This window comes from Sparus aurata, chromosome 18, assembly GCF_900880675.1.
Source record: "Sparus aurata chromosome 18, fSpaAur1.1, whole genome shotgun sequence".
Lineage (NCBI taxonomy): Eukaryota > Metazoa > Chordata > Actinopteri > Spariformes > Sparidae > Sparus > Sparus aurata.
Genome location: NC_044204.1, coordinates 33,915,935 through 33,937,123, shown reverse-complemented (window position 1 = coordinate 33,937,123; position 21,189 = coordinate 33,915,935). Strand labels below are relative to the sequence as shown.

The following is a 21,189-nucleotide window of genomic DNA, read 5'->3' as shown; positions in this document are numbered from 1 at the left end:
GGAGAAGTGTTGACCTCACATCCGTGTCATCAGGGACCCTCTACATGGTAAAACATGAACAGACATGTGAGTGTGTGAAAGTGTCTTTGAGATCCGAATCGTTGTATAACACGATTTACAATCATCCATAGAGGCAAAGGAATCGTTCACCTTTTGGGGAAACACACTTATTTTGTTTCTTGCTTTTGTACCGATTGAACAAACAAGATAAAACGTGTTTACTTCAGAGTTTTATACAAATTTACATTCAGATTATTGACTGTATGAAATATGGACGGATCATCAAGGTCTGAAAAGTGAAGCCAATGCCGAAGTGGCTTAAAACATCATTAATTCTACTGACCAGCAGGGGGCAGTACATCTGGTTGCAGAAAGCAGTCCGACAGTTTAAAAGCTTATGAGAAAATTATCCTACTTCTCACTTGATATACAACCTCAGTAAACAGACTCCAAATTAGTTTAAGATCGCAATCTCTACTTTCAAGTCTTCATTCCTACAGCATGATGTTCATTTTTTAAATTATGGTCCCATTTAGAGTAAAATAGACAATAGATTATGCTATGGTTATGCTTTAGAGCGTCTCTGGAGACGTAGTCACTTCTGGCCCCAAAAATCTAAGATCTTGACAAGCATGGTGACAACTTAAAGACTTCAAAATGTCCACAAACATATCGGTGACATCACAATTGGTTTCCACTTGATTTGGACAGAGCCAGGCTAACGGTTTCCTCCTGTTTCCAGTCTTTATGCTAAGCTAAACTAACCAGCTGCCAGCTGTATCAGTATTTGATGAGCTGGGAATGAGACTCAACAGTCGACCATGTTTCTCCTGGAAGTCACATTTTTTTACTTTATTATAAACGGCTTTACACACAGAGACTGTACTGATGGAGAACATTAAACCCCCTTTTGGTTAAAATCTCCCAAACAATCAAAGTCTCTCTTGTCTTATATTTGTCCAACTTATTTTAAATGAATATATTAATTTAAGTTTTGTATTTAGTGGTCCCAGTTTGATCTACCTGTCCTGGCCTATATAATGTATTTCTACATGTATTTTTAGAAGCTCTCGTGTCGGTCCAGCCCTGCAGACATCACGTGCACTCACATGCTTTTCTACAGAGAAATACGTCCAAACAGACCGACAGTGAGTCTCTGCTCAGCACTAATGGCTTGTCTGTTTACATGTTAACTGACGTGGATATAAGAGATTTCAAGTGGGAACCTCCGAACACACACACACACACACACACTCGTCCTGTAAAAGTATTTACTGCCAGCAGACGAGTCGTATCTATGAAAAGTTTTCTCGTAGAAGTCGTACAAACCCAAACAAGCTGCGACTGATGACATGTTTGTCTTCTCGGCTCTTTTCATGTCCCAGCAGGTAACGTCGTGTCACGAGCCCGTGTGTGACATCCAGTCAGACTCAGGACTGTATAAGGACGGATGGTCTCTTCCACATGAGCATTAATCCAACAGGAGAATTTTGGAAAGAGTGAGAGGAAAATAACATTGCAGAACTTTTGAGCTATATCGTGATACACAGTAAACTTCTCGAGTTTATAAAATCTCCTCAAAAGGACAAAAACTCAGTACGTTTACATGCACAGCTCAGTCGGATTACAGCCATAGTTCGACTGTGCTGCTCAATCGGACAACTGCAATTATCTGAGTATACATGCCCCAGAGAAAATCAACTGATCGGAGCATGTCATACCCCGCTATGATAGGTGGCGCTGTACCCATTTCAACTAGTGGTAACAGAACCACCTCCAGCTGACCTCTTTACGTAACCAGCAACAACAAACTGCCTCGGCATTCGAGAAAGATGGCGCACGAAGAGCGAGACGAAGCTACATCTTTGTACATTTCGTATATTGTGTACATGATAATTACACAAACTAGATGCACAATGGAGCTCTTTCTTGCGGTTATTTCGGAGGAAAGACGCCGCCGCCGCCGTCCTTCTACTTCCGGCTCACGGGCCCCAGGAACAAGATCTCAAGCCTGCGCAGAACACAAAATCTGAATCCAATCTGATAGAATGTATACATGCAGGAGTAATGCAACTATCAATCAAATAATCTAGGTGTTTTAATCCAGCTATCAGAAATCCGATCCGGTCCGATTTTACTTAGACTTAAAAATCTAATCATAGTCGGACTAACGGAGTAATTCTTTGTCATGTAAACGCACTGACTGTTTTATAAATAATCATTACTCTTGTGGAAATAATGACGAAGTGGGTAAAGGAACAAGTAGACCGTCTGATAAGTTTAGAAAGTAACATCACATGCAGTATGTCATATCAATATTGCCCAGCCAATGGAGTAAAAAAAAAACATCCCATCTCAAATATAATAAATATTAAAACTGGTGGTGACTCATCGATGACTGTCTGCAGTGTTGTACTCACTCATATTTACCAGTTACCTAAATATGCCAACATTTTCCTCCAGATCCATTATTTATACACAAAAGTAAAACAAAAAAGAAATCTCAAAATGTTGAAGAAAGTGAGAATAAATCCTGGATCCGTCCCTTTCTGTACCAGAGGGTTAGCAGCTTTTTATCCTGTGTTTCATGTCAATCCATTCATCAGTTTTTGTGTGTTCGATATATTATCACTAAATTATGAATTTAAAAAATGGGGGTCTGGCATCCCTCCTCAAGAGGAAGACATATTAAAAATCACAGTGAGTTATGAAGTAATAAGAAATGACCACAGGTGGAGGTAAAATTGCACCCTGGAGGAAAAAGAGGAAAAGACCATCCTGTCATCACGGCTCAGCCTGAAACTGATGAACACGATGTGAACACGACGGCTTTAACAGCAATTACATCTGTGCCCGGGGCCGTTAACCTCCCCCTGCACCCACCTCAGTCACCTGGGAGGAATGTTCCTCTCACACCTGCCTGCCTGTACGCACCTTCCTGCACACCTTCTGTCTGTCTGTCCATTGTTTCTGTCTGTCTGCCGGCTTCTCAGACTCGCTATAGACACACAGAATCAGTGATGTGGAACTGTACGTACAGGAATATTCTGGTTTCACTGGTTTATTCAGGGTTCCTGGAAAATGTAGTTTGCGAGAAGCCACAAACCTGATAACGCCGCCCAGCATCCCATTCAGTCGGTAATTACCTCCCAGCATCTGCACACCTGTCTGTGTGTCTGCGTCCCGACACGCCTGCATCCCCCAAACACAGAAAACAGTCCTTATTTCCTGCAATTACCTTCAGCACCTGTCTACCTGTCTGTCTGTGGACATGTCTGTGTGCCTGCTGACCTGTCTGCATGCAAATCCTAAAAGTTGTCTCTCTCTCTCTGTTGCAGGGAACAAATGCTAAACTCGTGGACGACATGCAAATAAGAACGAAGAATGCAAAGAAGGATTCTGCAAAAGATACCAGACGTCCAGCTGGAGGTAAATCAAAACAGCTTCATTCCACCTATTTAGACTCAGTTAATGAAGGGTTTTATTTACTAAAGTAATGTATCTGACTGAAGCTTTGGTGCTTGAAGTGATTGACACTGATCTGAAAAGCTTCATGATTTATTTTAACGCTGTGGAACCTCACAACACAGAAGTTTGTGTCATGTTGCGTCTGAGGAGTTTTTGTTTGCTACACCTCCTCCTCTAATCCCAAAAACCCTCACAGGTGAGGATTAGTTAAATCACCTGACAGTCAGTCACACAGTGGACAGACAGACAGCAGACTCGCAGTAATAACAGGTGTCGACCCGCTCGGCTTCAGGCCTCGATGTCCTCAGACGGAGGAAGTCCAGCTTTAATGAGAACAGAGAAGAATTGACTGCTGTTATTCTGACCCAACCAACAAAACAAGGGTGATGTCCAGAAAGTAACGTGATGGTGAACAGGTGGTTCCATCCGGTTATTTTTGTCCAACATGAGAAGTTTATGCAGAAAGACACACACATAATTAATTTATAATCCTTTGCTTTGGATTTTATCATAATTCTTTGCTTGAGGATAAATTGTAATATACATTTCTGCATTAAAATGCAAAAGAATGTAAACCTTTACTTCATGTGCAAAAAATAAAAATTATTTATATTATTTTGAGACTTAAAAACATTATTATTCCCACGTTATTGGGAATGAAGATCATAATCAACTTCATGCTTCATCATTAAAACAACAACTGTTATAAACACGATGCAGGTTTTCCATCATTCCTCGGACTGATCGCGGTTTTAAAGGATGAATGTCTCATTTCCGAACACTGTGTGCCCTCCAGATTTTAATAAATCAGAAGGGATCTGTTGGATCACTTTCTGGCATGAAAGCGGATGCAGCTGCTGTTCTGGTGGTGGTAACACTGTCAGGAACAGACGTTTGTTTTTAACATTGTTTATTGCTGTGTGGTAAACAGACATACAGCACAAGCATATAGAGAGCATGCTGCCCTTTCAAAATAAAGTCGAATATAGCGAGGAAGAAGTAAATGCACCACGCTCAACAACTTCAGTATGATTAAATTAGTTCACAAAAAAGGTGATTACATTCAGCAGAGACCATCCAGATTCTCAGGTTCTATCAGACTCACCAGACCAAAGGCTACACACCATATAGATATTTCTACAATACGACAGTCACATTACATGTTTATGACTTGACGGGAGGCGGAGATGGCCGCAGTTTGACTGAGTTCCAACTTTCATAAGCGTGACACTGTTCTGTAAAACGAAATAAAGCCGAGCACTATCGTGGGTTTCCCCCGGACCTGTTTGTATGTAACACACTTCCTGTCTCTGAAGTAAACCTGCTTACAAGGTACTGGCACAGTTGCAAAGTCCGCTTACTATAAGCGACTTTGGGCTTGTTTTTCTGTAAAGTAGCTTATTAATATTGGTATTCTGGGGGTGAGGGTTTTTGGGCTTGTGCTTAAAGTGTTCCTCTTCCTGTTGTATTGCATGTCATGTTGTTTTGAAGTCCTGGAACTAAAACAAAAAAGGATCACAACATATAAAAACAATAATAAATACAATGATATTTCTGGATTCAGGGTGGTATTTGTGTGTGTGCTAAGTGTAATGATCTCTCTCTTTGCTTGTTTTGGGCTTGTTTTCATAGGCCCGCTTGCTTGTTTCTCTCGCGATATCTGGCAACACTGGGTACTGGCTTGTCCTCCGTCTCATCTTTGCTAACATTTAGTCTGATTGTTAACATAACAGACACCACTGGATATATTTAAGAAGATCTCGGGACGTATCCAGTCGTGTTTGTGGTGACGAAAAACAGATATTTCGAACGAGACGCCTGAAAAATCTCCGGGTTTGTTTTAAGCCAACGCATGGTCTTCTCCTCACCCTAACCACGAGCTGATTGTGCCTAAACCTAACCAGAGCACAGCGGAACATAAACTGTCACATCAAGGAAAGTTTCAACATATTCATGGTACGTTGTAAACTTGTATTCTAGTGATTTTGTCACATTTTCATTGGGGGTTTCTTAACTTATCTTTAAATTCCTCTAACCTCGTTTAACTGTGCAAACAGACATGTTAGTTCAGCAACATGTTAGTAAACCTTTAAATAACCTCTAAAGTCTTTGACATCATGTACGAGCTGTCTGCTCCGTGATACGTCTGCTTACAGTATTAAAACTCATCATGTCATCACAGAGGCCATGATGAACTGATTTTTTTTTGGGACGTGAACAACCTGAAATGTTTTGTGTGTTTTCGTTACAGACCTGTTTTTAAAATATTAACACACATCCCTCACTAATACACAAACTCTCTCCTCTCTCCGTCTTTTCTCACACTTTCACCACATTTCATTTCAAACTAAACAGCCTCAGCTCGCTTCACGTTCTCTCTGCCATGTTTGACTTCGGGGTAAACTGTGCGATTTCCCTGTGAATTAGGTCTCCGCGCTCACGCTGCTGCCAAGTCCACTAAGAGCCATTATATTAGACGCTCTGCAGGATGCATCGCCGAGACAAATGGAGTTTACAATCTAACGAAGCGGCGCAGGTTTGTGTAAGTACACGAGTCCATCTCTGGAGGAATGAATTCAGTCATGTTGAAGGAATGAGAGAGGTGGCCAGAGGGGCCGAGGCATGCTGACAGACACTCGAACAAAACAGCTGTCTCACTTCATCAAGTAATGGAAAAATCTTGTAATCCTGCAAAGTGTCTGAATGTGACGTGTTTATTGCCCAAATGATCTTTTGGAACTCACAGTGATCGTGGCTGGCAAACTACAAGCGTGTCTCGCTTTCCCACCGATCTGAGCCACTTGAAATGATTCACTCACACAGAGAAGCCAAAAATCAAATGGATGACTGGTAGAAGACGTCCAGCTTCTGTCACTGTGGCTCAAATGCAAACTTGCTCAAAGCTTCTGGAACACGACGGAGAGCTTACGTTCGCTGAGCCTCGAGCTTCGTGCTATCGCAGCATGCTAACATGCTGCAACACATCCTCATAACCAAACCACTGAATGGGCTGATTGTCAGTGACTCCCAGGCAGGTTTATGAAAATGTAACTTTGGCTCAAATATCTTCATCTGTAGCTTCTGTTAGAGATGTGCCTACGTTACGTACGCAACTTCAGTCACGTAGCTTAAGTGCAATAATGTGATTACTTCAATAATAAACGTTGTGTGTGAGCGTGTGATTGGTTACAGACTTGCAGTAATCCCCTTTTTAACTGAATCTATCTGTAATCTAACTACATCTTTTTTTCCATAATTTTACTGGAATATATTTGCCTTTTTTTTGTCCTGATTACATAATTTACATGTACTCCGTTACTCTCCAAGCCTACGTACGTGACATAAACTTCACTCTGTAACCCACCGTTGAATTTACACTTCCACACTGGACATGAACAGCTGTGTATTTTGCATGACTTCCTCCTTTGCAGCCTTAATTATTACTCCGGCCACTAGAGGTCGCTGCCTAACGAAAATAGTTAAATAAGAGTCGTAATAAGCTGCGTTCACCGTTGACCTGCATAGTTTTGGTTTTCTAATGAGGACAGGCTGACAACAAGCTAACATTGTGATGTTTAGCAGGTATTATGTTTACCTTGACCACCTCAGTTGGTAGGATTTATGCTCTGAGCACTGTGAGGTGATGAAGAGGTAAATAAATCAACGTATTATTACTCAAGTTTATCACATGGAGCCAGACAACAAATGCAGGGACCAGCTGATTTAATGCTCTCCAGATGTCATTATGATGTCGTTATTTGTTTCAGATATTGGCTCCAGCCTTCTGCTAATATATTAAAAGTGTTGGCACAGTTCGGCTCATAGTATTATTTTTGCTGTTCACTATGCTTTATTGTCAAAGCTGCTGATGTATGTCCTTTTATAGGAATAAACATAAATACATATTGTTGAGATATCCTCACTGAGGTTCTGTTTCATGATCATGAAATAATGCTAAAGTTCACTTCACTGAACCTCCTCCATCTTTGACTGATTAAGAATGACAGATGATGTCATCTTCATCATTTCCAGACAGATTCCTTCTGAAATCCTGCGTATTTTTCTCCCATCACTGCCTTCAGTGTCTTTCCTTTGCTTCGGTATTCAGTAAAGCTGAAGTGATCTGATGGGTGAAGACAACAGACGTCCGACCGATGATCAGTCACTTCGGCTGAAGGCTGAAACCGACAGCTCGCCTGTGTCTTTTATCGTGAGATCAAAAAGACCTGAGACGGATTCGCACAGCTTCAGTGTCCTGCAGGGTCACGAACATCTCAATCTGTCACAGTTTACTGGAAATGGAAGCTGGCGTCATATTTTACTGTCGTTTACTGAATAACCAGAAGACCAGAGGAGGCAACGATTTCATCCTGTTTGTGACTCAGACTTCAGAATACAATATGTTGTGGCTTCTCCGGGTTAAATCTCTGACTTTTAAACATAATTTGACCAGATGCACTGTGGATACACTCTTAGAAATATGGATATGCTGCCATGAACATGCTGTATACACACACACACACACACACAGGTCCACGGTGCAGTCAGACATTTCATGGCCGCTGGTTTGAGTGATGACAGGAGCTGATTGCATCAATGTTCAGGGCAGGAAGGTGAACACACACACACACACACACACACACACACACACACAAACCCCTCATGATGCTGGACGGTGATGAATTCTGTTTAATCCTGTGGTCAGAGCGTCCCAGGTGGGCGGGGTCAGACCTTCTTCTCAGGGCTATCTCTTACAGGCCAGTGGTTCATCCTGATGGCCTCCGCAGATACAATGGCCTCATTTATTTGTATCAATAGAAGAGAACGGACATTCACAGGGAAAAATGCCCCCGAGTTATAATTAACTGTTCTTTAATTGTCATAAAATACACAACAAAAGTGGTGAAGTGTCCTGCAGCTCCCTCAGATATCATGCTGTACAAATATTGAATTCTAAAAGAGTTACGAGCTCGTCGTCTTTAATGTTATTCTGTTTATTGTGTTCTTGTTGATATTTGTCATTTGTTGTAATTGTTCTGTAAAGCGGGGCTTCCTTCTTATAAGCCTGATGTTTTTGACCTCTCCTGACACATCTGTTATTTAATTTGACATCATCTGATTTCGTCTAATCTAATCTGTGTGCAAATAAATTACTTAAAAAATTATTTTTGCACATCCGGTTCCCTCGTATAAAAGTCCATCAGGTTTCTTAAATTGTTTTTCAGTTAAATGCCTGAATGAAGGTCTGTGGTTATTACACACATAAGATACTTACCCGTTTTGTTCAAAGAATTTAAAATACATAATTAAATGTCCCACAATTTAATCTTAAAATGCTCATGTGTCTTAAAAAACATGGTTGCTTAATGAAATAACTTACAACCTGCAGATTGATCCATTTTTTATCAGTTTTTCAGGAATCGTGTAGTGAGACGTTTGGTGGTGCGTGTAGCCTCCCATTTTACTTTTAGCAACTTAATTCTCGCTATTAAAATCACAAAAGTGGTGTTCAGATGTGAAGATTATCCTGCTGAACAAAACCTGGAAGTGTGTTTATCTAGTTTATTTTCGGTGATATCCCAAAAAACCAAATAAAAAAAATTCTCACAGGCTTTTTGTCGAGGTAACGGGCGATGCTAACTTCCAGGTTAGCCTATAAAAACACGTCATCGTTCGCCGCTCTACTCTTATTCTCGTCTTGTTTTATTATTTTCACACATCAGAAGACAGTTAGGTGACTTATTGAATCGTTTCCACTCATCAGCGGATGTTTAACGGTGTTTTTTTGCTTGTTTTAAGTCAGTTAGCTAGCTTCGTTTCACCAACTGCACCTAGCTTAACTGTTAGCAAGTACTGTTGCCATGGAGACGTGCGCACTGATATAAAACCGGTGCCAACGCGTTTTACCGGAACTATGTTTGAGGTAAAACATTCCTATCCACAGGGGAAACGATGTGGGACTAATTATATTTATTTTAGTCTCTTTTGAATCATTCCTTTTATTTCACGAACACATCAACGGTGCGCAACTGTCGCCATTCCTCCCGTCATGGCGTCCGTCTTCTTCTCCTTCTTCTTCTCCTCCTTATTCTTCCTCTAGTTTGTCAGTTTTAATCAGAACAGAGGCTGAACAGCCACAGCGTCAGCCCGACAGAAACCATGCCATCACCCGTCTATCAAATCACACGTCACCCCTCCCTCTTTATGGTGGACAATATGCGTATTTTTGTATGTTTCCCCTCCCCTCCTCTCCCTCTCCATGCTCTCCATTGCTCCCTCGCAGGCCACAAGTGTTTGATTCGCTGTCTGGCCGTGCATGTTAATGAGGAGAGGACAGCGGGCTGCTTTTAAAAGAGCTGCTGCCTGAGAGAGGGAGAGGGAGAGAGACCTAAGCGACTGATTGGAGCTTCATCCAGGCGCACAGGACGCACAGCCGGAGTTGCACAATCAGCGCTCCAGAGAGACTCCAAGAAGCAGAACCGCCTCAGCAGCTCATCCGCTCTGACATCCAGCCGACAAACAAGTGGATATTACTCATTATTTGCATCTCGACAGAGTCTTTGTTGTGTTTTTTGTGCGTATTTTCTCTTTTGGAGAGCTCGGATTTTTAAGGAAAGCATCTTTTTTTTAATAAACTTGTGAAGACATGCATCGGTGCACAGCGGTGCTACTTCTGTTAGTGGTGGCGTTATACTTCCTGAGCGCAGAAGGTAAAACTTTACAGCCTTTTTATCTCTTCCAAGTCGTGTTTATTTCCCCTTTATGTGTGCAGGATGAAGTACATTTGCATCATGAGGGAAGTTGAAAACAAATCTCCATCACAGGTTTGAGAAAACAACAATTTAATGTCAGTTTCTCAGCGGTGTCTTGATGTTGACACCTTGTTTTGTGCATTTCACTCTCGGTCTGATCACAAATCACCACTTTGTTCACTCTAATCCAAACTGTGGTGATTCACTCAGCTGTGGTGCAAAAATCTGATCTCATCAGGAGCCTGAAGTTGGCTCTCGCAGGCGTTTTTACACCCTGAGACTCAAAGTGAAGCTCAGCATACATAGCCGAGTTAATTAAAGACAATATTAAATGGACAAAATGGGATTTGTGTCTTGGGGGGGGGAAACAGACTCAGTGAGTAAAAGCAAAATGAGAATCTTAAATGAATTTAAAATGAACTACAAATGTCAAATTGTATGTTTTTTTTCTCTGTCAGCTCTTTGGAAAACAGGGGGAACATTTTGGCAACCATCAAGTTACATTCAGCTTTAAAAGTAACTTAAATGGCAGAGTAATCTGATACATTTCTTTAGTAAGAAGACTCTATCTCTTCACGTAGACTCGTAGCCGTTTACCCCAATCCAGACCTCTATAACACACTATACAGATGTATTAACCTCAGAGGGGCCACACTTTTATTGGCCCTTGTTGTGCTGTGTGTGTGTGTGTGTGTGTGTGTGTGTGTGTGTGTGTGTGTGTGTGTGCGCAGGCTGAGTGTTGTGACAGATTTAGTGGCCGGTGGTGGCGACAGATAGCGGGTGATGGATGAGGGAAACCTTGGACCATCCAGGTCATCACCTCCCATCTCAAATATACAACCCAGCTAAAACTCGTTCCCGCTGCCTTTTATTCAGTCGCAGCGTTTAGAAAACTGGACCTGGAGTGGCATGAAAAGCAGCGTGTTGTTGTTGAAGCCGCAGGTTCCCTCTGCAGTGTTTTCTGCAGGTTTGTGGAGGACTTCAGTGCATGAATGTAGGGCGAGGGGGTTGTTTTTTAATAAAATAATATGCGCTTTTACATCATCTCTGGCAGATTGTTTTGCCGTATCTGTGTACAGAAAGTTGAAAAACCTAGAGCAGATGAAATAGATTAAAAAATACGCACCAAAAAATGTGTAGCAGTTTAAATTATAATCACTTTTTTATCTGCCATATGTGAGCGTATTGTAAGGTGACCTCTACGAGCCTGCGGACGATTTGTTTAAGTCGTTTAATTCGTGGATTTCTTTGTGAAAGTTGGATTTTTTAGCCACAGTCCAAAAAATGTGACTCACCTCAGCGCCTCGCTCCGCTAACAGAGAGCGACAGCAGCTAACGTTTAGAAATGGAGACCGCTAACATGAACCAACGACAGAGCGCCTTTAATGATAAAACTTATCCCTGAGATCTGTGAAAAGTCATTTAGACGCTAGTTTTCATTCATCTTCCAGTCACGATTTACTGTTTTCCCTTGTTTATACAGTTTGTGATCTAATCTTTACGTGAATGACTGTTTCACCTCGTTGTTTGAGTACAAGAAGTAAGAAAAAGAAGAATGTGAAGCTGTGACGTTCCAGCAGTGAATGACAGGACTTAAATACCGTCGCTGGTAATCTCCCCTCGTCACAGTGTGCGCTTTAAAGATAAACTGCAGATTGACTGGGAGCCAATTAACTGTCAAACAGCAAAGAATTCACTTTTCTATCACGTCAGTTTCACAGCTGGATGTAATCCTGAGACTGACTTGATAAAAAAAAAAATGTCACATCATTCAGTTTCCACATGATCAGTTTGCATTTTTTTGGAAAGAAATGCAGCATCACAACTTCATTTTGTGTCTGTTTGATGGTTAAAGTCCGTCTGACGTGTTTGTGTTGGATTTGTTTCATAGCCTACAAGTGCAGGTGCACCAGAAAAGGACCTAAGATCAGATACAAGGATGTACAGAAGCTGGAGATCAAACCCAAACACCCGTACTGCCAAGAGAAGATGATATTGTGAGTGAGACTTTTACTCCCTTTATTCTCTTTTCATAAACTATATACTATATTTTCTCCTTCGCGTCCTCTTCCCTTCTTTTCTCCCTGTGCTTCCTTGCCCGACACACATATATACAACTGTGGCTGCGCTGTGACGGTCCTCCGAAATACCGTCGAAATATTTGGCAGCTGTTCAGCCGTTATCAAAACATCCTGTCGCCTGTGCTTAAAGCACTTGGGAGGATTTACAGCGTGATAATAAACTGATGATGTAACATCACCCTGCCGTCAGGAGCAGGAGGGATTTATTCGTAGGAAAGATGGAGAGAGAAACTTCAACTTCCAAAAACTTTCCAGAACTTTATTTTCAGACATTTGATGATGGATTAAAGCGTCTGTGCTGCAGTTAAGATCCTGTTACACGTAGAAAACCTTGTTTGCATCACATATGTGCATCTTTATTACATTATTTCACACAAAAAAATCTAAATTTCATCACAGATCGTCCCAAAAGTTGATTTCTGTTTGATATTACACCCCAAACTGCAGTGTCACATACAGAATAGTTAGATATCCGACCTTTGACCCATTAAATCACAGCTCGAACAGACAGGCAGCTCTTACGTTCAATCAGTCATGGTGGTTTAGAGCACAAACCGCTTTAAATAAATATATATACACAGACTATGAAAATCTCCTGCATAGCTGGAAATGTGAGCTGTGATTCCCGTGTGAAATTCATGTCGGCGCTCCATGAAGGCACAACAGATGGGGACGTTATGTCAGCCTCCCGGGAGCCCGTTTAGTGTCCAAGCCTCAAACTCTGCTGCCGCCTGCTGGTGGATCACAATGTCACCCGGAGAACTGAGCTCAGCGTGGAGGAGACAGATGGCATCAGTCTGTTTCACACAGTCACTCTCAGAGCTGGAAGAAGTACTCAGATCGTTTGTAACAGTAGCAGTACAACAGTGTAGAAGTACTTTGTCATGCATTTGATGTTTTACTGAAGTTATAGAATCAAAGTATCAGCAGCACATTTATTTAAAGCACCACAAGTGAAAGTACTCATCATGCCGAATGATTTATTGTGTTCATCACTTTAATAATGAAGCTGCTTAATGTTATTTATCTGCTGGGTAGTTTGTGAATTTTCATCCTTCGGAATCAATTAAGCAGTTTGTTAAATGTAAAGTCACACCTGACTAGAAGTAAAGATATCATGATGTACTGTATACTGTATACTGTATACTGTCGACTGATTATCGGATCTGATATTCAGCATTTTTCTGATCATCATTGTGGGGTTTTATTTCACCTGATTGCTGATAAAATAAATGGATGTTTTTTTATGTACTATTTAAGTAAAACAACAAAGTAACTAGTTATTAAAGTTGTCAAATCAAAGGAGTGAATGGAGTAAAAGTACAATATTTGCCTCTGAATTGTAATCAAGTAGAAGAACAAAGTAGCAGAAAATGAAAAGACGTCAAAATTGAACTTCAGTACAGTACTCGAGTAAATGTACTGAGTTACTTTACACCACTAGTCAGACCGAGGCTTTTTTAAAGGAACAGAAAAATCATTCAATTCTAGGATTTAGGAATAAATTCAGTAATTATCTGCTCAGTCTCCCATCAAATAAAGTAGATTCTTGTTTTAAAACATTATGAAACAACAGTGCAGTCAAAGTCTCAAAATGTGTGTGTGTGTGTGTGTATGTGTGTGTGTTAGCCGCCACACAGCCATTATTTATTGCCGCTCTATTAGCATGAGATGGGGGCCACCAGCCGCTGGTGCCCAATGAAAAATGAGCCTCAGCGGGCTCCGGAAAGCCTCCGAAAGAAAGAGAGTAGGAAGAAATAAGAGAGAGAGAGAGAGAGAGAAAGAAAGAGAGAGAGAGAGAGAGAGAGAGAGAGAGAAAGAAAGAGAGAGAGAGAGAGAGAGAGAGAGAGAGAGAGAGAGAGAGAGAGAGTCCCTCTCTGGCAGTTGTTGTGGCCGTTTGGCTCACAGCGCTCAGTTTGGCATTCAGAGCGACCACTCCTCACCTCGACACAAGCTGGGAGCCCCAAACGTCCCTGTTTTCTCTCACTGTCTTTTCTCTCTCTCCGTTTCCTTCGTCTTTCTCTTTTTCATTCAGTCTTTTTACACTTTTATCTTCTTCTCTTCTCTTTTGGTATAATTTCTGACCCTTGTTTTTTTTTCCTGTCACTTGTTAGTTTTCTTGTCGTGTCTTTATCAGATCCTCTGCCTCAGTGAAAGTAATAATACCACACTGTAAAAATACTATTCTGGGATCGATCCTGCTCGTTTTAGCTGTTTATCTCTTAAGATAGATAAATAAATGTTAATATGCAAAGTAACTTATAATTGCAGCTGTAACGTGACTGTAGTTGTATAAAAAGTACAAAAGAAGAAGAAGAAGTGCATTTTTAAATTAATCTATAACGTCCACCACGAAGGTTATGTTAGCACCTGTTTCCACTTGTCGGTTGGTTTGTAAACAGGATTAAACAAAAAGTGCTCAACAGAATTCCACTAAACTCCTTTTGAGGATGAGTCTCAGCCCAAAACAGACCCCAGTAACTTTTGGTGCAGATACGCATGAAGGGATGGATCCAGGAATCTTCTTCTCACTTTCTTTAAGGGGAATTGTTGGGCTTTGGCGGAGGTATGCGCTCTACTGAGTGCCATTCTAGTCTTACCTGCAGTCAGATAAAGACAAATGTAGAAAAATGCTGAATATCTGGTTTGATCATTTGTTGGGCCGGTAGCAGATCGACCAACAGATAACGGTTTATACAGACATTTATTTCCAGAAAACTGCTTTTGACACTTACAGTAAACACATTTAATATCAGATACTGAAACCTCCTGAACCCTGAGTGTCCCTTTAACTTCCCCTTAAGCAGATTTAAGGTTAAAAGATAAATATCCAACATTTTATGATCACATAGTTTTAGTAACTTCTTGTTCAACACACTATATGATTAAGAAACGTGAAAAGTGAGGATGGTTAAATGTTAAACATGAAAAATAAATGAAAACATCTTTAAGTCTTTTCAATTTTCAGTTTCAGTTTGGTTGGTATTTTTGAAAACTGTCGCCTGGAATTAAGTAACTGGAGTTGTGACTAGAATTTAAATGTTTTTTTCCCGCATTTCTTTATTTTCTGTAATAAAAACAGGTTGTGTCGATGATCCCTGTGTTAAGGTTGAAGGGGTTCAGACTTTAAGGACTATTTACCAGAGTAATATTAGGACACTACATCTTTACCTTTACTCACGTGTGACTCTTGGGTGCTTCTCGCACCACTGAGTAGAATTATAAAGCAGCAGGAAATGGAAATACCCACTTAAGACTGAACATCTCTCCCTCTCTCGTTTGTTTTCTCCCCTCCTCTCCATCCTCTCCCTGTGCTTGTGAAACATTTCACAAACCATATTAGACGTTTGCGCCGGCGGCTGCACCTCAGCTGCCCAGGTGAATTATAATGAGGAGGAACTAAAGCTCATATTAACACAGTAATTAGGTTATATTTCACCTCTGCTGAGCAGCCGGGGATAAACATTAAGGTGCGTTTATTACAGCCTTGCAGATATGAGTCCTCTGGCGTGCACGCAAACAAAAGCACTTTCATGTTCTCTCTATCAAACGGTCAGTTCCTCCAGAACAAAGCGCGTTCAGCTGCCCAGCGAAAAAAACCTCAAGAGCCGGACAAAGTGACGACTGAATGGGCAGGAAAACAGATGCAGAACTCTTTAATCTTATCCGTATAACTACTGAATGCAGCATTTTTATTGAGAGCCGAGCCTTTTCTCTCGTAGTCAACTCATTGAACATTCATGGCCGGGCCGGTCTTTGACTGTGTCACTGGATGGAGAGGCCCCATGGCACGCTGGGTGTTTTTCCCACAATTCTCTTGTTTGGCCTGAATATGCCACATGCAGGCAGACTGTCTCTACCGTTGCCTTAGGCAGAGGGTTACAGGCGGACCACTTGATTCAATGAGCTCAGATGTCACATTTTTCAGTGGCAGCTCCATAATATTACTCCATTGCCAAGCGCCCGGCCGCCCGGTGCAGGCTGATCTGTTGAATGGAGAGGCCATTTCACCGAAGACATGTTTTGAGGGCAGTGAAGAAAAGCAGCCAAAATTTAAGGGAAAAACATGTCAGATGTGCTACAACTTCACCCGTCTCTATTGAAGCGACTCTGGCCGGCTTTCAGATGGTTTAAAATAACTCAGCATAAGTATTTTTTTTTTTTTACTTCATTCAGCTTCATTGAAATTCTGCACGTTGGCTCCTGCAGTCTCAAACTATTCAAAATAACATGGTTTTCTATTCCACCAAACAAACTGTGCAGCCTAGTAAAACTATTCTGTTGCCAAATTATTTGACAGGGGGTTCTAAAAGTCAAATATATATTCCTTTATCTCTATATTACAGTAGCATGCAGATTGTAGTGGCACGTTATTGTCTGTGAAAATCACATTCTGGCCTCCAGAACGAAAAACAGTCATGTGAAAAGTTGTTTCTTATACTTTATGATTAATATTAGATTCTTTAACTTTCTAATTTCCCTGTTTTTCTTTGTCTTTTCATGTTTTCTTGCGCTCTCAGTGTGACGATGGAGAACGTGGCTCGGTTCAAAGGGCAGGAGTATTGTCTTCATCCCAAACTGCAGAGCACCAAGAATCTGGTCAAATGGTTCCGCATCTGGAAGGACAAACACAGGTAAGGAAATAAATAAAAATCAGGCAGTTAATTTTTTATCTTACACCTTGTATTTGTATAATTGGGTCTTAGTTAGCCAGTATGTTCCAGTATAGGCAGTTTCTCCAACAAATCGAATGACTATGTGAAAATTAGAAGGCGTCACTCTTCATTAAAAAAAGGCACAAACAATAATTCCACTTCCTCTCAGCACTGCGGAGACTGTGTCTTGTTTTAGTGGCCAGCTGGTGAACATAGTAGACCAGAAACAAAACTTGGTCTTGACTTTGGTCCCAATCTCAAGCAAATCCCAAGTATTTTTTTCCGAGGCAAACCCACTGAGCATTTCTACAAACATGTCCAAAAGAATGGATGAAAGCCAGAATGAAATGTTATTATTATTTTATTTTTTTTTTGACATCTTTTCTACCTCATCAGCCTCAGAAGCCTGCAGAAGACGTTTAGTAGATGCCATATTTTGGTCTTGAATATTAGTCTACCCTAATGAAGGTGAACATTTAAAATAGATCCAGTGGAAGTCTTTTGGATATGTTTGTGCTCAGTAAGAAGTCCTGAGTCGAGTCACCTTTATTTTATTTATGTTAACCAAATGATGAGACAAACACGTATAAATGAACACAAATGTCACTGCATAACATCTGGAAGGCAACTAAACATGTTCATCACACAGAGGTTGTGTTTGCTGCCCCCACATGGCCCAGAACAGTTATTACAGTTTAAATGACGGGTTTGTATAATTGCATTATATAATATAAGACATTTTAATCTGAGTCTTTAATCTTAATGAGATCTCCACACCTCTGGCAAGCAGGCTCACGATGAACACACTCTGCTCTGTTCTACACCGACCTTTGGAGTTGTGGATCCTGTCCAGCGGTTTCTCTGTGAGGCTTTATTGATTTATTGATTTCTCCTCACACCTTCCTTCCACCGCAGGGAGGTCAAAGGTCAGGGTCCACCTCAGACTGAAGCCCAGTGGAGTGGGCAGAGTTTCAGTATTTTGCTGGGTACAAAAGATCTTTTCCACAGGGACTCTGTAGGTTACGGGTGATTAAACCTGCTCTTGTACTTACATCCACAAGGCCGACAAATTGAATTCGAGAACCTTTTCATCGAGAGAGTGAAGGAAACACCTGGTGGAGGAGAGAATCTAAGATCACTGTCAACCTAACACACACTTTTCTTTCCTCCTCAGGGTGTACGAAGCCTAAAAAACCTCGGCCGCCCGGCGCACATGGATCCAGCGAGACAAAACAAAAGAAGACGACAAAATCACCAGGACTGTTTTTTTGCAAAGTACAAGATGTAATCTACAATCAAACTGTACTTCTCCCTCTTCTGCCTGAGATCTGTCGAGCACATTAAGAGATTTCTTTAGTTCGTATATAAGCTGGTGGGCTCGTCGCTCTAGTCACAGTCACTCACCACTCCGGTCTTTACAACTGTAGTTATACTTGTCAAATAGCGGACGAGACGCTGCCATCCGTGTTCAACAGTTGTAGGTTTGTTCAGTTGTCACTTAACGGGGACTTCTCTTTTGTTTTGGCTTTTAGGCTTCTTTCAAAGTGAAGAATGTGTAAGAATGTCTCTAAACTCTTTTTGAAAAACACAGCGTGGGAGTTTCAGTTGTTAAGATTTTCACCACTCTGTATTCAGTATGACAGGTAGGACGTTAGTACAATGCCATCGTTTAAGGCTCTGGTAGCGGTTGTAGTCGAGACACAGCGATGGCGGTTCTCAGTAAATCTGATTGTCTGTGTTTGTAGAGGAGACGCAGCGAGTGTGTGGTTACATTTAACACAGAGGTTGCTGTCGTTCAGTCGGATAGAGGAGATCTACCGCTGTGTGTGTGTTTACCACCAACAAACGTGTCAAACAAACACACAACTCTGCAGCAACCGTTTTGTAAAATATTATCTTATTAACCTGCAGGGCGTAGTTTCATTAGAATACAAGAGTACAGTAGCTCATTTGTGCCATTGTTACATACAGTAGAATCAGTGGAATGGGTTCATTAACGAGTAGGTTCACCCGAAAACTTAAAATTTAGAGAGGAGATAGAAAGTCATGTGAGGTTTCATCGTCCTCCAAACATTTCTGGAGCTTCACAGCAAAACAGCGTTGCAGCGTTCTGCTAAACAACAAAAGAAAACAACCAAAATGAGACATGAAATGACTCCACACAGCTCGTCAGCTCACCTGCACGAGCACAACGCTGTGTCAATATGGAATCTCAACACTGTTTTTGCTGTTAAGTTTCCATCAGGTGACCACATGATGACAGATTTTTTTCATTTTTGGGTGAACTTGATTATTAAACACACGTAGAAAGCAGGTCAAGCAGTTTACATCAACAGAGGACTTTCTGTGATACGTTTTCACGGTCGTACGATTTTTAGCTCCACTTCTTGAAATGAAGTAAATGTGTAATAAAGCAATATAACATTCAAACTGCCTACATAACCACTGTAGTGAACTTCAGATCATAGCATCATTTAAAGATAAGGATGGTGATGTTTCAGTTTTTTGTGAATGTAACCAACATCCCCTAAAAAACATCCAGACCAACGATTAGTTGCTGAGTATTTTAGTTCCTCTTGTGTCCCCGGCACTCAGCCTGAAGTCCATTAATCCTGTCTGAAGATGTAAATGTTTGAAAGAGTCTTTCAGTAGTTGTTTAGTCAAAGCAAAACTAAACTAAACAGATCATTTCCAGTTCAAATCTAAAGACATAAAGCATGAGAGAAAAGGAAATAAAGGAAGAGGAAATATTCAACTGTAGATGGGCATTGTAGTTTTTAGCGAACGTCACTCAAAACAGGACTATATGATGCTTTTGTGTGGAACTACTTTCTGCTGTGGATGAACACACGTTTGGTGCCTCCAACAGTTCGGCTCACTGACGTGTCTCTAACAGTTTTATCTGACAACAATGGAGGAGTAAGATGTGTTACATAGACTCGTCTGTAGGATCCATTCATTGTTTTATTTTTGCTCGTTTGTTTTTTTGAAGAAGAACACAGAATATTATCGAGCTCATCCTTTTTAAACAAGCTTTGTGTGGATTGTGTTATTATGTCGTAATGAAAGTAAGAATTGGACCAGTGCGCGAGATTTTAACATTTTTAACAAGGGGACAATGTGGCTGAAATCACACATACAAAACAACACACACTGAGTACATTACAGCGTATATTTAGATAAATGGCAGCCGTTTCACTGTTTCTGTCCTTCACGGGCGATGATACTCTTTTCTCTCCTGAACAATACTGTCAGACGTGTTTTGTATGCCGTGGATACACTTTGTAACGATGACTGTCGGGTGTTGTTTTGTTACCACCAAACAGAATTCACTCACAAATATATCTGCATATATACGAAAAAAAACACCACCGTTTCTTTACCTTTTGAAGAATGTGCATTACTCTTGTTTTATATCTATAAATATATATAAAGAAGCATTTTGTAAATGGACCAGTATAGCCTATATGTTAGTGAGAATGGATTCACCTAGAGACTTTATAGTGTCATGTATATTGTATTACTGCATTATAGTTGTTTTTTTGCTATTTAAATCCTGGTTTGGTAACAGATATTTGGAGGGTGAGTGTTTGGACCGGCCCACCAAACACACAGTTAGACATTCCATTGAGTGTAAAACAGTAAACACAGCAATAAAGTGTCTATAGAACAGCTGCTGCTCGTGTCTCATTTAACAACTAATGAAACTGAATCAAAGGAGAAATCATGCTGTACAGATGTGGAGAGTGCTGTGAGAGAAGCTGCCCACCAGGTGGCGCTATATATTAGTATATATTAACTGATGTGTATGAGCCATAATCTCAGAGTTTGCCTTTAAATATTTGAGTTATGTGAGTTTGTGAAGAATGTAAATGTGTGTGCATATTCACATGCAGACAGAGATAACAACACTTACATATAGACAAATAATGATAGTTATTTGTTTTTATTTGTGCAAGTTTTCTGTTTCACAACAGGGAAATAAAAAAACAGCAGAATTAAAGAAATAAAAGATATAAAAATGTTGAGTTAATTCATGCTGTTGGATTGTGAGAGGAGGTCAGTGAACCAGGAGAGACTGAAATGTAGGTTATGAACCTCTTTTTGCTGTGAGGCAACATCACTAACCACTGCGCCACAGTGCTGCCCCACTTTATTCATAAAACTGGGTTATCAGTTATCAGATTGACATGATATGATATTTTGTTTAATCTAAGTGGACTTTGATGGCAT

The 21,189-nt window shown here is 40.7% G+C and overlaps 1 protein-coding gene across 1 annotated transcript; it reads left to right on the top strand.

The window, feature by feature from the left end:
- The first annotated feature begins 9,760 nt into the window (after window positions 1-9,760).
- Window positions 9,761-20,632, top strand: cxcl14 (chemokine (C-X-C motif) ligand 14). Its single transcript, XM_030396608.1, has 4 exons — window positions 9,761-10,178; window positions 12,112-12,217; window positions 16,822-16,935; window positions 18,131-20,632. Exons 1-4 carry the CDS (start codon window positions 10,115-10,117, stop codon window positions 18,144-18,146), a joined length of 300 nt encoding a protein of 99 aa, XP_030252468.1. The 5' UTR covers window positions 9,761-10,114; the 3' UTR covers window positions 18,147-20,632.
- The last annotated feature ends 557 nt before the right edge of the window (window positions 20,633-21,189 follow it).